The sequence below is a fragment of the Gallus gallus genome, chromosome 25, assembly GCF_016699485.2.
Source record: "Gallus gallus isolate bGalGal1 chromosome 25, bGalGal1.mat.broiler.GRCg7b, whole genome shotgun sequence".
Classification (NCBI taxonomy): Eukaryota; Metazoa; Chordata; class Aves; order Galliformes; family Phasianidae; genus Gallus; species Gallus gallus.
Window position 1 is genome coordinate 1,963,685 of NC_052556.1, and position 18,188 is coordinate 1,981,872.

The 18,188-nt window shown below is 57.1% G+C and overlaps 1 protein-coding gene across 2 annotated transcripts; it reads right to left on the reverse strand.

Annotated features, from left to right (window-relative positions):
* Positions 1-254: 254 nt before the first annotated feature.
* Positions 255-11,458, reverse strand: ADAR (adenosine deaminase, RNA specific). 2 transcript variants are annotated; one of them, XM_001232161.6, is made up of 15 exons: positions 11,371-11,458; positions 9,041-10,539; positions 7,651-7,837; positions 7,413-7,570; positions 6,895-7,036; positions 6,530-6,738; positions 6,134-6,290; positions 5,048-5,219; positions 4,411-4,504; positions 2,977-3,102; positions 2,744-2,877; positions 2,383-2,565; positions 1,858-1,970; positions 1,249-1,376; positions 255-983 (listed from the first exon to the last, which is right to left on the reverse strand). In XM_001232161.6, exons 2-15 carry the CDS (start codon positions 10,456-10,458, stop codon positions 743-745), a joined length of 3,462 nt encoding a protein of 1,153 aa, XP_001232162.3. In that variant the 5' UTR covers positions 10,459-10,539; positions 11,371-11,458; the 3' UTR covers positions 255-742. The 2 variants fall into 2 exon arrangements, with proteins under 2 accessions (XP_001232162.3, XP_004948316.2); XM_004948259.5 differs by having other exon boundaries at positions 9,041-10,542.
* Positions 11,459-18,188: the final 6,730 nt, after the last annotated feature.

Genomic DNA, 18,188 nt, shown 5'->3' on the forward strand with positions numbered 1-18,188 from the left:
CAGAGAGGAGCAGCAGCCCCGTCCCAAAGACGGGGAGGAGGTGGGAGAAGTCCACACAGGGCTCAATTCTGCCCCCAAAGCCCTTGCTTAAGGCAAGAAGCTTCACCCACCGTTACCACAGCTCGGCGCAGACAATTCATCGCTTAGCAAACAATAACTCCATCTCCGTTTCCCTGCAAAACAGCCCTCAGCTCCACACCCAGGGATCCCCTTTCAGCCCCGAGCGCTTCACACACCCATGGAGCAGAGCAAGGTAACAATACCTAAAATTTATTAACACGGGATGCACCGCTGGCAGCCGTGCAGAGCTCAGTCTGCATCCCAGCCTAGCCGGGCTGCCAGCCACCAAAGAGCAGGGAGAACACAGAGACATAAAACAGCCCGGCAGCTTTCTCCAAAGAGAGAACCTGCCCCCAAGATCTGCCAGAGGGAGCTGCAGTGCACGGTCCGAACGTTTCAGGGCTGCAGTCCCTTCTGGTTTCTTGTACCTTCTTTTAAAAGACAACAGAGATGAGAACGTGAAAGCAAACAAACTCAGGCTGCCCTGGCTTAAAATTAAAGAGACGGTGATTTTCATGCATGTTTTAAAAGAGGAGAAAGCAGGGAGAGAAAAGGCAGCCGAAGCCTACAGGGGAAACTGCTGCAACTACTGGCTGCACCTCAAAAGGAAAGCAGGGAAGGATGGACCCACACACCCTGCACACGCTCACCCACACCCACACAGCCACCCAAGGGCATCTGGTTATGCATCAGGGATGGAGAAGTTGTCCTCCTCCTGAGGTTTGCAGATCCAGCTGCCGTAGCCCATCTCCTCCAGAGCGTTGAAGAAGCACTGCTTGGCTTTCTGGTACTGCACGGCTGCTTTCTTTGCTTCTGAGTACACCGAGAGCTTCTGCAGCTCTTTGCAGTCGCTCTTGGCACACAGCTGCTGGAACAGGGCAAACGTTTTCCTCTTGGACACACGGGACACCTCCAGCTTCGGTCTGAGAAGGAAGAAAAAGGCAGTGGTTAAAGAGATGACACAGAGAAGCTGACAGGAGCAGAGGACTCGGGACAACCCCTTGCTCAGAGGCCCATGAGACCCCCTGGGGCTCTGCTGCAGGGCCTGAGCACCGTCTGTTCTGCTTCAAGGGCTCTGCGTTGAGTCAGCCTGAAACACCCCTCCCCACAGCAGATATTGCAATGCAAGAGTACGACTGACCCCATCTCCCCGGATAGAAAAGCAGCATCAGGAAAAGCTCTTCTTACCCATCTACTTTCCCTTTTGTGCCATCCAACACTTCCACTTTGCTTCCATCAGCAAGACACCAGTTCACTGAAGACTCCTTTGTCTTGCCCGTCTGCCTGGCAGAGTCGTACACGCTGACTCGTCCAACCTGCAGCCACAGAGGGAAGGGGGGGGGGGGGTTCCCAACACTGATCCCACCACGAGATGGGGGTGAGGGGGTGACCTGGGCACACAGCAGCAGCCCCCAGCCCTGCACTCAGCTCTGGCCCTCGCTTTCCACCCCGATGCTCAGTGCTCTGCACGTTCAAATCTCAGCTACCCCAGGCTGAAGGTCCTCCCTTATGCTCCTTTTGGGATGTGATGGTGCTGGGTCTGATCTCACCTGGGAGAAGTGAAATCTGAGGGGTTTCCAACCCTTGCACTCAGCTCAGCTGAACTCCTGAGATTAAGAAGCCACCGTTTGCTGCTAAGATGAAGGCTAGGAGGGTAACCTTGGCCTGCATTTCCCCAGGAAACCATGGACAAAGGGGAGGGATGGATGGCACACACTGCTTTACTGAATTGTGAATTCACTGAGAACCAGGGGCTGAGGTGGAAGAGAGGATGGAAACGCAAAGGGGAGCACAGACCTCTGGGTGGTTGATCTGATACGGAGCCTGGAGCCTCTTCTGCAGCACATCCCCATCTCTGACCAGGCGGCAGCAGATGGCTCGTGTCAGGTGGCCCTGGCTGTACAGGTAACCTATGAAGACACAAACGAAGGCATCAGAGAACAGAAGCTTGCAGGTAACAGGCAAGCCCTGAGAACGACAGCACTGGAAGCTGACAGTCACAGGCATCAGCAGCAGTGAGTTTGCAGCTGCACACCCCTAGGTGAAGGCTTATAGCTTGTATGCATCCTTAGTGATGCAAGTTGAGTCTCACCCTCACAAGCAGCTTCTAAAAAATCAAGAATCCCAGAGGAAAACTCACACCACCCACCACGTACAATCCACAAACTCCAAAACAGAACGGCTCTGCCAAGATTGATGTTTCAGCCTCTTATTCCTGCAGTCTCCACGGTGGAAGGGGGTTATGTGGCACTGCAGTTTGCTCCGCGAAGGAGCAGCGCAGCACAGCTGTCCCAACCCAGAAAGGGACGGCGAGTCTCATACCAAGAGTAACAGAGCTGAGATACACTGGCTCGATGAAGTGTGACAGCAGTGCTCCTTGCAAGCCCAGCACGTTCCAACGTAAGATTTTGTCACTGCAGGACATGGTGCGCAGCCTCTCCCCGTGCTGGATCCCATCCCACGTGGGCACAATGTCACTCGACTCCACAGGAATGGTGCCTTCCCCTGGGTGAGCAAAGAAAGCTCTCCTGTCAGGACTCAGACACTCCATCTTTGTTTCTTGCACGCTTCAGATCCCACCACAGCAGCACACGGGGAGAGGAAAGGAAGCCTGGAGCTCCAGGGTGGCTCAGAACGGAGGGCTGGGGGGCCACCCAACATGCAGGGAGCAAACTGCACTCACCATTCTCCACCTTGGTCCGCAGCTTGCCTTGTTTGGAGTTCTCAAAGAGGGGTTGGTGCTCTGCCGGCCCCACCACGCTCGCCTGGTCGCTGCAGGACTTATCAAAGAGTGCTCCATCTCCACAAGGTGCTGTGCTAGAAGTGAAACGCTCCTCAGGTTACGGGCAGGTCATGGAGAGCTGCCAGGGATGGAGGCGCTGCACCGCTCACCCCCCTGAGTAACCCCACACCAACCTGATGTAGAGGTGGAAGGTGATGCTGCTCTTTATTTTGAGCCTCCTCCCTCCTGCTGGCTCAAAAATGCTCTCTTCTGCAGAAGGTTTACAGGGGTCGTACTTCATCAGCTCACTATAGAGAAACCTGAAAGCAGGACCAATGCATCAAAAAGGAGCTTTGCTCCTCAACACAAGGAGCACACCGATCCACACACTGCCCAGGCCCTGGACAAGCAGGATCCTGAGCTCTGCCTCCATCAAACCGAGCACAGAAGCCAATGAATGGCGTGTGACACCACAGAGAGGCATGAAACGGAGCGGATTTCCTACCAGGCACATGACACGCAATAAAGAAATAAGCGTTGTGTTGGGTAAGCAGATAGAAGCACTGGCAGAGGAGAGAAAGGAGCCTGGCTGGCTCAGCTCTGCTGCCTTTATGCATCTGATCTGAGCGTGAAGAAGACTTCAAGGTTGTTAACCTAGCACCTTTAGTCAGCACCGTGTTTGCACGCAGAGTAAAGAGCCCCAGAGGCAGCTGAACACGAGCAGCGTTATTAGCACAACCCCACGATCCGTTTACATTGACTGGGCCTTTCATGGCTGCTGCTGGCTGGGAGCAGAGGAAAACCCTGAGGTCTCTCCAACACACCATCAAGGACTGAAGAATAAGTGCAGCTTCACAGGGATCCCTCAAGAAGAGCGCGTGCAGGAGAGGTGAAGCTCACTGCTGTCATCTCTGACAGGCTCTGCCGTGCCAGAGCAGCCCAGCAGCTACAGCTGTCAAGATGAATAGCTCAGACAGACAGCAAGCAAGAGTGCAACCCTCTGATTTCACAGCCTGCTGGCGACCGACCCTCAACACCTTCCAGTGCCGAGGAAGGCACAGAGGGCAGACAACAGCTTTACAAAAGCAGCTGGCTTTGCTGCTGCTCATAACTGGGAGGGCAGGCAATCATGGAGGCTCACCCAATTGCACCTCACTTCAGCTCTCAAGAAGCTCCGCACTGAATGCTTTTCCAGATAAGAGAACAATCGGGCGCTTTGGTTTGGGAAAAGCCTTCCCCAGGCTGACGAAAAGGGATTTATCACTTATCAGCACACGCCTTCTGCACCCAAAGAGTGCCACCAAAGGATCTGGGCTGCAAAAATCCCACCCCCCCCCCGCTTCGTGCTGCACGGGAATGCTGTGCTCAGCCCGGAGCCGTGCTTTGCATGCTCTGCACCACGCTTTATTTTAAGTGCAGCAGCAGAAACAGCCCCGGGGCTCTTGGCAAGTCTCCAGTTTGGTACTAATTCAGGCACCGTTCAGGCGTGGCCCCTTCCTTATCACAAACGGCATCCCTCTACTTAACAACACGGGGGGGCAAACTGGTGTTAAAGCAGTGCAGGAACCTCCGTGGCTACAAGCCCTTGGCAGGCACCTCCGCCTCTCCCCAGGCTTCCCCCTTCTCACCTCACAAAGCCTCTGCGAGAGATGATTTCTGCATGGCAGTCATTCACCGTCTCCCCCTTCAAGCTCAGCTCTTCTCCTTTCACACACCGATTACCTGGGGGGGAGGGGGGGAAATAAGAGAGAAATGGAAGGCTTGCGTCCCCTCAAAGCCACCACAAGAGCTTTGCAGGAAGGTTTGAGCTCGCCAGGTTTTACCTCCCTGGGCTTCTGAGCAGCACCTCCCCCACTGGTTATCACCTTGACCCAGGCAGGAAGGCAAACAAGGGACAGAGAGCACACCCTGCTCACAGACAGCAGAGACTCTGATTGCCACACTTTTAGGGCAGCGTCCCTCCAAGCCTCAGTGCTTTTCAGCTGTGACAAAGCGGGGAACCTGTGCTATCTGATGCGGGAAGGAGTCCACGCTCTGATGCACAGAGCAGCGCACGGCAATGCAAGCAAAGATTAAGAGCAATAGAGCTGAAGGCGCGATCACTTTGTTCTCTCTCTGCAGCTAAATCACTTGTGACACCATGTGAGCCCTGCCAGCATTGCTTGCCCTTCCAAAGCCTCCAGCAGCAGCCGTTCCCTGCTTGGAGCTGATGGGGAACCCAGGGGGGGGACGCAGAGCTCAGCTCGTGCTGGAAGCAGCCCATACCTGTCCCGATGCTGACCACCACTCCCAAGTCCTGGCTTCCCTTCCTCATGATGATGGCAGCCAGGATCTTCCTCCCAAGCAGGCTGTGCTGGATGCAAGCAGTCAGGACGTTGAAGCGCTGGTGGCTCAGCATGGCCATTTGGTCGTGGAGAGTGCTGCCCCTCACAGGGAGCTGCAGGACAGGGAAGAAAAGAGCTCAGGCAGCAGCTAACCCGAAACGCAGCTAACCAAGCAGAAGGAAGGAACACACAGAACACAGACTGCAGGGCTGAAAGCACACAGGGCGTCACACCAAGGGGTGGGTGGGGATCTTTGGGGTGTTTCTGGGGAAAGCCTCTCCAACGCTTGGAGTTCTGCTCTAAGCACATCATTAGCTGCAGCAAGCTGTCTGCCTGGCAGAGAGCTAAACGAGCTGAGGGACGGCCTCCTGAGACTGCCAGGGGGAACCCCACTGCAAAGCAACAAAACCCAATCTCGTCTGTTTTCCCACAGACTCAGCCAGGGAAATCTGTGCCTGGCCTTTGCAGGAATCCCTCCTTTGGCTGCCTGTTGGGAGACAGCACCTGCAACTGCCTCTTCCATCACCGCCTCTATCCCCACCACATCCTCTCCCTGATGGATTTGCTATTTAGAGCCACAGCTGTGCAATTGGGAATGCAGCTTTTGAGAGATCACCAAACTCCAAGTGAGATTTCAGGTTCGGGACTGCCATCCTGACTCAGTATCTGGAGCTCCACTCGTATCTGATGCACGACTGTCGGAGCTGATGTAATTTTCAGCCTAGTAAGAAGGCATTTGGAATGGGTTCTTTTTCCTTTTTCTTTTTAAATCAGAATAGAAATGGGAGCGTTCCTGCACCACCACAGGAACGTATTTCAGCAGCTCGTGGAAGCATCAGAGGATAATGAAGCCCTGAAGCAGACACCAGCAGGGCTGTGCTGCTGGAAATAGGCAACCCATGTCAGCAGAGCGTCAGCTCATTTACACCTTCAGAAAACGACCATCCGAGGCATTTTTCTGCTGGACTGAGCAGCACAGGAGAGAAAGGGCTGCAAAAGCAGACCCAGCCTTAGAGCTGGACGTTACCTCTGCGACGCTCATCCCTCCCATGCGCTCTGCTTTCTCTGTTTCCCCAATGAGGACGCGGAGCGCTGCGTCAGCTGCCTCCTGCTTGCCCTGTTTCTTACTGTGTGCAGTTACAGCTGGGAACCAACGGCCTCCAACCTTCGCCTGATAGACAAACCTGTGAAGACAGCAGAGCGTTTGAGAACTGAAGAAACCCTTCCATCTCAGTCTGGTTTTAAAATCTCGCAGCACAACGAGCAGAGTGGAGGTGGTGTGGCCTTAGCTGGACGCGAGGTTTGGCAGAGGCAGCAGCAAAGGCCCATTGCCATCTCAAACCAGGTGACAAACGTTGCATTCTCTGCTCCAGAACAACAGTAACAAGGCAAGATTTCCCCCTGGAGGGACACAACCACTTACTTTGGGTCATGGGGAGGTCCTGTCTGGTCAATGAGTTTGAACTCTGCAGCAAAGCCATTGGAGCGGGCGTATTCCAGCAGGCCACTGACCGGATTGACATTGAGGTATTTGATGAGCTCCCCAACACCCTTTGATTTCACTGCTTTGGGTTCATCAGGAATGACGATCTGCAGAGCACAGCTGCGTTCACCCTGAGGCTTCACAACGGGCTGCAGGAGAGCAGGACAGAAAGTTGGGCTGTTAAATACCAATGGCACTGCAGGCTTCTGCAAAGCTCTGCCAGAGCCACAGCGTGGGGTGGAATGCATGCAATATAGGGGGGGATGTGATGAAACAGTTGGGTCTCCCAAAGCAGCTCTCTGTACCTGTTCAGGTGGGACACGTGGCGCAGACTCTCCAGAGAGAATCTTCACAGCAACCTCTGCTGCCATTTGCTTTGCTCCCTTCTTGCTGTTTCCTACCACAGCAGGGAAAATTTGGTCACCCATTTTCACACAGTAGCTGAACCTGACAGGACATCATAGCATACGAAGAGCGTTAAGCACACACATCTCAGCCTGGTTATTATCCCTTTCTCCCAGCTCAAGTTTAAACCCTTCTGCATTATCTCCAGTTTGAATCTACCACCACGGCCTCAAGCTGGAAATCCCAGAGCAGTGCTACCAGGTAGGACACAGGACTAGAAGCTGTTCTTGCTGCAGCAGAGCATCCCTGCTCTGAGAAAAGGCATTCTTTTAGCTTCCTTCTGGAGATGGTCGTTGTGCAGGAGTCTGGGCATGGCTCCTCGGTATGAGGTTAGGTCAGGAGGAGCACAGGAGCATGCTGAACAGCAAGGTGTTAAAGGGAAGGAAGGGTTCCCAGCCTCCCCAGCAGCACGCCATACCTGGGATCGTGAGGTGGGCCATCCTGAGACAGCAGCAGGAATTCAATCATGTTCCCAGACTTCTGCCCATACTCCATTAGCACGCTGATGGGGTGCTTCCCAGAGAGCAGGCTCAGCTGAGCCGCTGCAGGTGACAGCTCTGGCTCTGAATGCAAAGGCTGCGACGAGGAGATTGAGGAGGTGGGTTTCAGAACAAGAGCCGTTGGATCGAACTCAGGAAGAGGACGACAAGACTCACCTGTTCCAGCTCAGAGCTGTCAGACACAAATGGCATGTCAGTGTGAGGTCCGTCGGGACTCCCATCCTCTGCTTCTTGCATCAGGATCCTCATGGCGTTTGCTGCTGCCTCCTGCTTGGCGAGTTTTTTGCTTCCTGCTTCTGCTGGTGGGAACGGGCGCCCATTAATCACTGCCTGGAACTTAAACCTTCAGAAGGAAACCAACAAAGAGACAAAAGTCAACGAGGGAAATCAAGTGGTGTCCTCAGAGCAAGCGTTTGCTCTTGGAAGTCGATGAGAAGGAGCAGGCAGCTCCGGGCTGGGAGCAAACCTTTGCTGCTACGTGCAGAAAGGAGAGCTCCGTGTCTGGGTCTCACTTCACAGCATCTCCAGAGCTGCTTAGGAGAGATGCAGCAGCTCTAGATTTCATCCTGCAGGAAAGGAACGAGCTGCCTTGTTCTGCAGGCCGCACAGACAGCTGGAAAGATGCAACAACCCCTTGCAAAGAGCAGCTCGGTCACATCTCCTGCACAAGGAAGTCTGAGAGCAGCCCGTGCTGCTCTGCCTGCACCTCATCCAGGCTCATCTGTCCCTCTGGTACTCTCCTTGAATCCCAGCAGTGCTGTGAGCCACCCAACGCAATGCCAGCAGCTCAGGAGGTGCTGCCTCCCATACAACTCTCATGTGGGCTTTTTTCCAGCCAGGCAGGTCCCCTCCTGTCCTCCGGCCCCGTGCAAAGGAAACTTGCTTCCAGAGAAAAGGGGTCACACGGGATCCAGAGCCGGGCTGAATCCATTCCATCTCCCCTAACAAAAAAAGACCTGGGACTCTGCTTTCAGAAATTAGGCCAATTTTCCTGTCTAGCGAGTCTATTGACATGTCCCAGCGTGGCACATACACACTTCTCACCATCTCACTCAGGAACAGCCCCGGTTTAGCAGTTGGAGGTGGGACCCCACAGACTGACTCCACACAGCACAGCATCGTGCTGCACTCTGACCTACCACCCCACAGAGACACTGCGGGTGGGTTCACCTCATTCAACCCAAACTCTCTGCTCTCAGGTGCTTTGTTTGGGGCTTCCTTTATGCCACATCCACAGCTTGCAGCTGGATAAGTCGGGGGTACCCCAGAAATGCCAGTTTTACTCTCTCGATATAAGCCACATTGAAAGCCAAGGGACCAAATCAGACAGGGCATCTGGCTGAAGAGATGAATTCTACCTCTGCACGGGGTTACCAGACGCAGGGGGTTAAAACATAGCCTGGCTGATTCCTGTTTAAATACAGAAGTTAATCAGCCCAAACCGCAGCAAACACTAACGAGCAGCCCCTTGGGACAACGCTGGGGCGAAGCTGGTCCAAGTTAGCTGAAACAAAGAGAGCTCGGGGAGGTTAGGAAGCCTTCTTACCGTGGCTCATGAGAGGGCCCACTCTGCTCCAGCATGGTGAACTCACAGTGCTGGTAGGTAAACTGGGAGTACTCGGTGAGGCCGCTCACTGGGTTCTTCTCCTGGCAAGCCAGCAGCTTCTCCACGGGCGTGCATGGGAAGATAGTGTTAAACTGAGCAGTGTAGCTGGGGGATGACTGGGTGTGCATGATGGATTCGGATCCATCCTGCTTGGTGATAGTGTTCAGATAATCTGGGATATCATCCGAAGCCCACCTGCTGTTTTCAGAGCTATCGTAGCTACTGAAGCCAGAAAACAAGGGCTTGGATTCCTCGGGCACGGCTGCTTCCCTGCCAGCAGCGACGCTCCGAACGCTTTGCTCTGATGGCTGCTGCCCGTCTCCCACACTTTGCTCTGCTGCTGTTGCTGCTGGTGAAGCTGCAGCCACCTCCTGCAGAGCTGCAGGCGCAGAAGGCAGCACACCCGGCTCAGCTGCAGGATCTGCTGGTGCTGCAGTGGCCTTCAGCCTCATCTCCATCCGCTCGCGTTTCCTGCTCGTTAGGGACCATCGTGGAGGGGTGCAGTTCTGCTTCCGGACGTCTCCCAGCTTCTCCAGAGCACTGAGAAAGGAATTCACATCCTTCGCCCTGGAAAATCCAATATTCCTGGCCAGGTTGATGGCCGTCGTGTCCGCCACGCTGAACAAGAAGTTGCAGATCTTGTCCTTGGTCTCAGCCATGGTGGGGTTGGGGTCCCTCACAGCAGCTGTGCTCCTCTCCTCCCTGCTCTCAGGACCTGGGTCTGCACTCCCCACCCCGTACTCGGGATGGCTTCCTTCTCCCTCCCCGTTTGGGTTTGCGATCCTCCACAGCGGCGGCGTCCCTACGATTCTGTGCAATTTGCCTTCCTTGAGGAGCTTATACAGAACACGATTGACCTCCTTCCTTTGAGTTTTAAGCTTACGTGCAAGATCGTGAACTGTACGAGTCTCTCCCACCTGCAGCTGCCCCAAAATACTCAGAATTTCTTGCTCCAAGCTCTGCCCGGCAAGAGACAGTCTCTGTAAATTCAGCCTGATGGCGAATGAATCTCTTTGCAGGTCCTCCTGAGAGCGATAACGAGGAGGGGGACGATGTGGGGGTGCTTCTACCTGCTGCTGCTTGCTGGAGAACCTATGCCATCCTGCTTTGCCACGGCCGCCCTGCCCTCTCCCTGCAGGAGCAGCAGCCTGCCATCCTCCGGCACACAGCTTGCTGTAGGACTGCGGTCTGTGAATCAAGCAGACGTCACCATCCTGCTCTGCGAGGTGCCAAGAGGAATCCCAGTTTGCTTTCTGCGAGGGATGGGGGCCGTTAAAGAAGGCTGGGGGAGCGTTGGAGCAGTGATGCCTCGCTCGGGTGAGATGTGAGCCTTTGCCTTGAGCAGTGCCTCTGCTCATAGCGCACTGCTTGAGCACACGTTTGTGGCCAGGCTGCCCGCACGCCAGGAGCAGCGATTCTCTCCAGTTCTCAGCAGATACCTGCTAGGAAGACACACAGGAAAATAACCCATAGGATTAAAAACCCCATCACACAATCATATGCTTCCAGAGGTGCAGTCTGAACAGCCTCCGTGCTACTGAGACGCGCGCCTTGCCAAGCCTTCCTGCTTTCCACTGACATTAAATTATTCATGTGATGAGCACAAGTGGCAAATTAAACCTGCCCGGGTCAGAACCCAGCAGTCAGGAGCCCTGGGTAAGGTTAATAAGGAAACAGCTTTAAAATGAAGAGAGAGGTGCTGCTCTCGTTGGGCTGAACATCAAGCCAGCTGCGCAGGCTGCCCGCATGTGGGTGAAATCGGGTATATATATATACCCCAATGTTGGAGAAATGAGGTAGGTGGGCACTTTGTAGTATGTTTTGGGATGGCAGCCCGAGTTTCACTCATGCCCTGAGGGCTGAGCTGCAGCTCTGAGCCTTTAAAGCGCTGCTTAAAGAGAAGCAGCCACGCATAGGGTGTATCCCAGCCCTCCTACACGCTGTGATGGGTATCTCCTGCTGGGCTCCTTCCCTGGGACCCCCACATCGCCCAGCATTGGAAAACTCATTGCAAAGGAAGTTCTCCGACTTCCCCAAGCCCGAGCAGCGGAGGGTGATGAAAACAAGGAGGGTAAGAAGGGGGGCTGCATGTGGAGCGCTCCGTTCCTACAGCAGCAGAGCACGTGCAGCTCACGGCACCCCGAGTTCCGCTCCCGAACTCCGCCGACCACCGACCACCGACCCCGGCCGTGCCGTGCTCCAAAACGCGGCTCCTTCGGGCCCAAAGCAGCACTGAGCAATGGGGGGCAGAGCTTCCCGTCACGCGTTACCTGCGCTCCGGTCTGCGTCCGGACGGCCAAAGCGAAGCGCCGGAGGCGGTGCCGGGCCCGGGGTACGCCGTAAGATGGCTGCGGATCCTTTCGCTTTCGGTTCCGTCTCCGCAACGGTTCTCCCCGCCCCGCCCGGAGGCGGGCAGCGCTGGGACGAGGCGCCGTGCCCGGAGCGGGGGGTTGGACTGCGGCCGTGTTTGAGGCGGAGGCGGCGGCGGCGCGGAGCAGCGGACCCAGGGAGGGGTTACGGCCCGGCCCCGGGACCACCGTGCGCGTCTCCGAGCGGCACCGGAGCCACGCGGCGGAAATCCTCGTTATTCTCCGCGCTCACGCATCGGGGGGGGGGGGCAGCCCCGTACTCCGCCGTCCCGTCCCTGTGCCCCCACCGCCCCCCGTAGGGCTCCGGGCGCCTCCCGGTACGCCGCTCCCCCACCTCCCGTGCCCTCTTACCCCCTCCGCTAGCGTCGCCGCTGCGGGCGCGCGATGATGATGTCATCGAACCGCGCCGCGTAGCGTCGCGGCAGCCATCTTCCTTCCGGGCACGGAGCGGCGGGGAGGTTCGGGCAGGGCAATGCAGGGCAACGCATGGTTGCGGGGCAGGGGGAGGGGGGAAGCTGCCCAGACTGCTTCCCTACGGGGGACGCCATTCCGATCCCCGGATCCCCCGTTCCTCCCCGGGCTCCGCCGGTCGTTGTGGGCGCGGCCGCGCGAGGCCTCACCCCGCACGTGCCCGCTACCGCGCATGCGCTGCGGGGTAGCGGTGATGCGCATGCGCCTGAGCACCGCCGGGCGGACGCATGCGCAGTGCGTGCTGCCCACGTGCCCGGTGGGCGTCGGGTGTGATCTGTGTGGGGGGTCTTCATGCCCCCAACTGCCATCCTGGGGCTCTGTGACTACTACAGCTCCTCCGGCCCCAGGACCCCCATTGTTCTCTGCCCCCCCCATTCCCCCCCAGTTCCTCTGTGTGCCCCCAAAGCCCCCATAGGTTTCCCTTTCCCGCTAAGCTCCCCCCACACCCTATAGGGCTCACTCACACTCCATGCCTCCCACCCGTAGCGGCCCCTCCATCTCTCACAGGGCCCCACTGCACCCCACGGGACTGCACTGTGGTCCCCTGTGGTCCCCCCCCCCCCCCCCTCAGTTTTTTCCTATTTCAATTCATCTTACGAAGCATGGAGCTGCCCCCTCCCCCAGCCAAGCTGCATCCCCCACTCCCTGCATCATTTTCAGGAACACTACGAAGTCCCCCCACCCCCTTCTCCCAGCATGGATCCTGCCCCCCCTTTCTTCAGCCCCCCCCCCCCCCATTACACCCATCAGAGCTCTCCTGGCACAGAGCAGTCTGTTCCCGTCTGCTGCTCACTGTGTGCCATCTGCCAGCGAGACAGAGCCGGGAGCCCCACATCACACTGTGCACCCACGGGGAGCCCCACGTCTCTGTGTGAGCACCCACGGGAGCCCCCGGCCCCTCTGCTCCCTGAGGGGTGGGTGCTGGGGGAGCCCTGGGGGTGGACAGGGGCTGGGGGTGCTTTGTAGGGGATCCATGGGGACGTAGCCCCAAAGGGATGGGGCTGACGGGGGGACCTATGGGGCTGCTTCCCTCCCTGGCATCAAAATGGGGCTGGGATTACTGCAGGCAGTCAGGTGTAGGGCCCAGCTCATGATTGCTCATGGTTGGGGGTGGGTTTATGAAGCTGATTTTGCAGGGTTTTTTTTTTTTTTGGTCGATTTTCCTTTTATTATCATTTTTTGCAGTAGGTATACCTGTCCTCCAAAACAAGAACCCCCTCCCCCATCCCCTATTCCCCATCTCCTAGGAGGATTCGTGATTGCACAAACCCCACACACACACTGCAGGGTCGGGTGCTGCCAGCCCGGGCACGCAGCGTCTCACACTCCACACACAGCCCTCAATCTGCTCTTTTTTTCTCTTCTTTTTTTTTAATTGCTGGTGAACGTTCTCAGCCTATAACCCAACCTCCGTGAACGTGATTCATCCCTGCAGCTCTTAGGGCAGAGCAGAGGATGCAAAGCCCCCCCCCCCCAGCACGGCGTCAACGTGATGCACCGTGGAACAAACGGAGCAACGGAGCAACGGAGCCGTTCATCCCTCAGAATCACAGCCCCTCCATCAGCGCTCGTTCTGCATCCTATGGACTCGTGGAGACTTGGGCGAGCTCCAGCTCGTCTCCATAGGAACACAGTGGGAGAGATGGAGCCGCCGAGCTGTTATCGGGGCGATCTGTGGGTTAATTTGGAGATAAGGGGCTGGCAGCCTGGTGTGATGCTCATACCCCACTCCCAGCACAGGCTGTGGGGGACCCCCGGCTCCGGGCTCGTCCCCCCCGCACGATGGCAGCACGAACCAAGGCACGGAGCGCCTCAGGTGCCGCCTTTGTTCTGCTCCCCCCCCTTTCGAAATGCCATAAATTGTGGCACAGCTCCCCCGCCCGACCCGCTGCTGGAAGGCCATTGTTCCGCCGGGCTTCATCTAAGAGCTGCTTTATGAGACGTGCTGAAATATCGCTTCCTCGCTGTTGAATCAGCCTGTTCCCACCGGGAGATAAAAAGCTGATGGCTCGATTGCAACGGGGACATTTTGTTACTCTCCTCCATCAGCTGACTGCAAGCTTTAATTGAGTGGAGGTGCTGCCCAGGGCTGCGCTCTGCGCTCCTGCAGTGCAACCATTGAGCGCTACGGTGCTGCAAGCAATGGGGTTCAGCCCCTGCATCCTCCAGAAGCTGATGCTGCTCTGCATTGGGTGCAGGTGCAAAGCTGCGAGCCACGTGTTGGATCTCGGCAGCTCCTGCTGCTCCTATTCCCCCCCCCAAAGGGTTTTCTTTTTCTTTTTTTTTTCCCAATAGACTCTTATTGCAGTGCAGGTACCTCAGTGGTGGTGGTGGCCCATTTTAACAAGCAGATGGCAGTCACTCAGCCTGCAGAAGCACCACGAGTGCCGTTTGCTCCATCCCTGCAGGAAAGGAGCAGCTGACACTCACACCCCGAAGGGCTGCACGTAGAGCTCCAGCCCTGGGCCTGCCTTCCCTGAGCTCAGTGATGGTTCCCAAATGGGATTTCCCACTTTGCAGCAACCCCTCCGTGCCTTCTCCTGCTGACACAAGGCAGGGGAAGCAGCAGCATCACCCCGCACTGCATGAGCATCTCCCTTCGAGGCTCCTCACCGCCCAGCAGAGGTGTGAAGCCGAGCTTGGATGGCACAGCAGCAGCTCTGCAGACATCAGCAGCGATTGCTCATCCCAGTGCATCATGGAGGGGACGGGGCCTCTCCTTGCACCTCCCCAGTGCCGAGTGGGGGTGTGGGTGGGGATGGCACAGCTGCAGGAGCATTGCAGTGACTGTGCAGCTGCAGCAGCAGGGAGCAGCTCGGCGCTGGCTGCGACAACAGCAGCGATCCCCATGGCTGAGGCTGCCACGTGAGCCCTCGCCTTGGCTGCTGGTGGGCTCATCTGTCACGTTTTTATGGCTGTCAGTGTCTGCCTTAGCCTTGGCCTTCAGCCTCGCACTGCTGTTGCTCAGGGAGCCGTGTTCTTGCATGGCTCTGCTGCTCGGAGCCTTCACCCCCTTGAGGGGGCTGTGCAAAGGAACTCCTTGGAGGGGGAGCAGTGAGAAGGGGCTCCCAGTGCTGCTCTGAATGAAGGCAGCAGCTCCCAGGCAGCTCATCTGTCACATCAGTGAGCCCTCCCCACCGCCAGCTTGCAGGGAGCTTCCTGATAGACAGCATTAATATTCTGTTCTGTAACCTTTACGGTGCCATCCAGCCCAGGTTCCCTCCTGCCCTTTGCCACCCCCTTTTGCATTTAATATTAAATCTGATTTTGCAGAGAGAGAGAGAGAGAGTGAGGGAGAGCGCTTTGCTGTGTGCTCAGCCAAATCAAAGAGATTTTGCAATCCCCATCTGGGCACAGCCCCAACCCAAAGGCTGAATGCATCGTGGGGGCTGCACCCCCCCCCCCTCTCCCCCCTGCAGGGCTCCCCTATACCCCAGAACACAATAGCAGGGCTGATTTCACCCCCACCCCTCTGCTATTTTCCCCAGGGTCAGCACTCTGTGCAATGGAAGGGCAGCGCTCAGCCCCTCCGCGTGCATTTACGGGGCTGTTGAGCACCGAGGCTGCGATGGGAAGCCGGCTTCAGTCAGATCTCCAAAGCGCTTCCATCACACAGAGCTCCTCTGTGCCTCCCACAGCATCCCCTCACACCTTTTCTCTGCTTTTTCCCCCTCTCTGATCGCTGCAAATGGTTCTGTTGGCGCAGCACAAAGCGGCTGACAGCCGAGCCGCAGCCCGGCGCTGATGGATGGCACGGGGACGACAGCTCGCCGAGCTCAGGGCCGGGCACGGCTCTTTAATTGGATGCTCTGCACAGATTTCCCCACAAACGGCGTTTTTTTTTTTTAATCTAAAAGCAAGCGAGAAGCTGGAACGTGCCTCGCTTCTTTCATGACTTCCCCGGAGGCAGCAGCAGAGCGTTAAGGAGAGAGAAAAGGAGGGGGGAAAAAAAACAGTCAGCAGCACCAGGTGGTTGAGCAGCTCGCAGCCTAATTGATTCCTCTTTCATTAGTACACAACCTGTTGCTCCCAACCGATTTTTGGTACAAGTAAAGCCCCTCCAGGCCCTGTGTTGGAGCAGTGACCCCAAACCCTGAGTGTTCAGTGCTCCCAAAAATGCCACTTGGGCGGGGGGGGGGGGGGGTCCTCCTTGGTCCTTCTGAACCCCTTTATTGCATTCTCTCCCCTCTCTCCCAGCAGCAGATCCAGGAATGCACAGCCCTGCATTTGGCTGAGCACAGCTGTGGAGGAGGGATCGCTTTTCTTGGGGGGGGGGCGGGGAGGGGGGTGCAGCAAAGCCCCCCTTTACAGCACCGCCACCACTTCAGCACAGCGGCCGTTCCCCAGCAGGAAACCCAGAAATACCCATTTCACAGCGAAGTGTCATTTACCACTGCTTTTCACAGCTGATTCCTGCTGAGGAACCCTTCTCATTGTGCAAGCAGCGGGCGCTGGGAAGCGGAGATAGCTGCTCCTGGCATCTCCTCATGCAGATGCATCCTCCGTGAGCACTCATGGGAATTGCAGGCACGTCAGGGAGAGAAGAGGAAGCTCTGTGCAAACACTGCAAGCTGGGCAGGGAGATATCAGCACACAGCAGCTGTGGGGAGCACAGGAGCCCTCGCACGCAGCCCCACAGCGCTGTGCATGGGGCACGAAGCAGCCAAGCCATGGCATTGCTGAGCTGTTCCACTGACGTTGCCCAGACCTCTCCGAGGCGCGATCTGCTCTGCAGACCTCACACCGCCGCGTGGATAATTAGTGCTAACTAACAGCCCCAGCAGGGCTGCGGGATGGGATTAGCAGCCCCGCTTTTTACCTCTGTGAAATGAGCCCGTGAGAGATGGAAATAACCGTGGGAGACGGCCCTGAGCTGCGCTGTGACCCATCACCCCCAGGGCAGAACCCCCCATGGGGAAGCTTTGCTCTCCCAGCACCCACAGCAGCTCCCAACCCCTGAGATGGGAAACGGGAGCACACAGAAGGCAGCCCTGCTGCAATCCCGTGCCCTGGGAGCTGCTCCCACCTCCCCAGCAGGCATCAATTCAGCCCTACGGCAGCATGCCCACGGGTTTCCCCTCCTCAGGTGTGGGCCAGCAGTTCCCCACTGTTCATAAGAACCTCCACCTGCTTTTCAAGCAACTGCAGGGCTCAGTGCTCCAGAGCATTGATTTCTCTTTCTTTTTCCTCCTTCCAAGCACACTTCACCGCCACCTCCATGAGGCTGGGAGGCAGAGGACACGGGGACACAGCGCTGGGGACACAGCTCTGTCTCCTGCCTTAATCCCAACCACGAATAAAAGCAGATTTGGTGCCGCACGCAGAGATTAAACGGATCCCTCCCGTCTCCGCGGGCAGCACCACCGCACAGCTGCACTCGGCACGGGGCTCTGCACTGCTAAGACACTAATTGGGGAAATGGAGCTGCGTGGTATTAATCGGCCCTCCGAGAGCCCCTCGGAGTGCTGGAGGTGGTTTTCAAGTTGGCAGCCTTGGCTCAAAGCAATGCCCAACTGGGTGATCTGTCACAGTGCCATCACCGCACGTCAGCCCGTCCTTCCTCTGCGGGTGTGGGGCTGCAGCTGGGGCAGCTGCTTTGCTGCATCTGGGTTGGTTGTTTTTTTTTGGGGGGGGGGGGGGGGGTGGGGGGGTTCAACCATGAGCCAAAGCTCAGAGCGCAGCGCCTGGGCTCCACAGAAGCTCTGTCTCACATCCCAGCCAGATTCTGTCTCTTTGGTGAGGGGTGACCCAGCCAGCAGCTGTGCAGGGGGAGCAGCTCAGCATCTGCTCGGGTCACACTGGGCTCAGCGGGAGGGAAATCCTCAGGGCACATCGGCACAGTGCCAGAGGAGAGGGACTCTCATCCAACCTCATGCAGGTGGGAGCGGGTGGGCTGCTGGCACAGCAGAACCATGCCAAGCAGAGAGCCCACTAATGTGGCTCAGTGTGACCCCTGGGGAAGTCCCATCCCCACCCCCACCCCCAGCCACCAACAAAGGCAGCAGCCACTGGAAAACCAGCGCTGGTGCCACTGCCCTCATCCTTCCTTACGTCCCCAGCACTGTCTGCATCTCAGCATCCCTGCAAGGGAAGCTTCCCTTTATGGGGTCTTCCTAAAGCTCATATAGGGACCACAACAGCCCAGCACAGACCCCAAGGGACACAAAGCCATTCCCTGGGGCACTCAGCACCCCCCCAGTGAGGGGCTGCTCCACCACCTGCGCCCCCCAAGAGGCAGCACCCCAAAT

Bases quoted from the DNA above. Each gene is read 5' to 3' on its own strand.
- ADAR (XM_001232161.6), bottom strand. From the start codon at position 10,458: ATGAGCAGAGGCACTGCTCAAGGCAAAGGCTCACATCTCACCCGAGCG. The intron at 4,505-5,047 runs GTATGGGCTGCT...CCTCCCCCCCAG, and splicing joins GGTGGTCAGCATCGGGACAG to GTAATCGGTGTGTGAAAGGA. The intron at 1,377-1,857 runs GTCTGTGCTCCC...CTGTGGCTGCAG, and splicing joins ATCAGATCAACCACCCAGAG to GTTGGACGAGTCAGCGTGTA.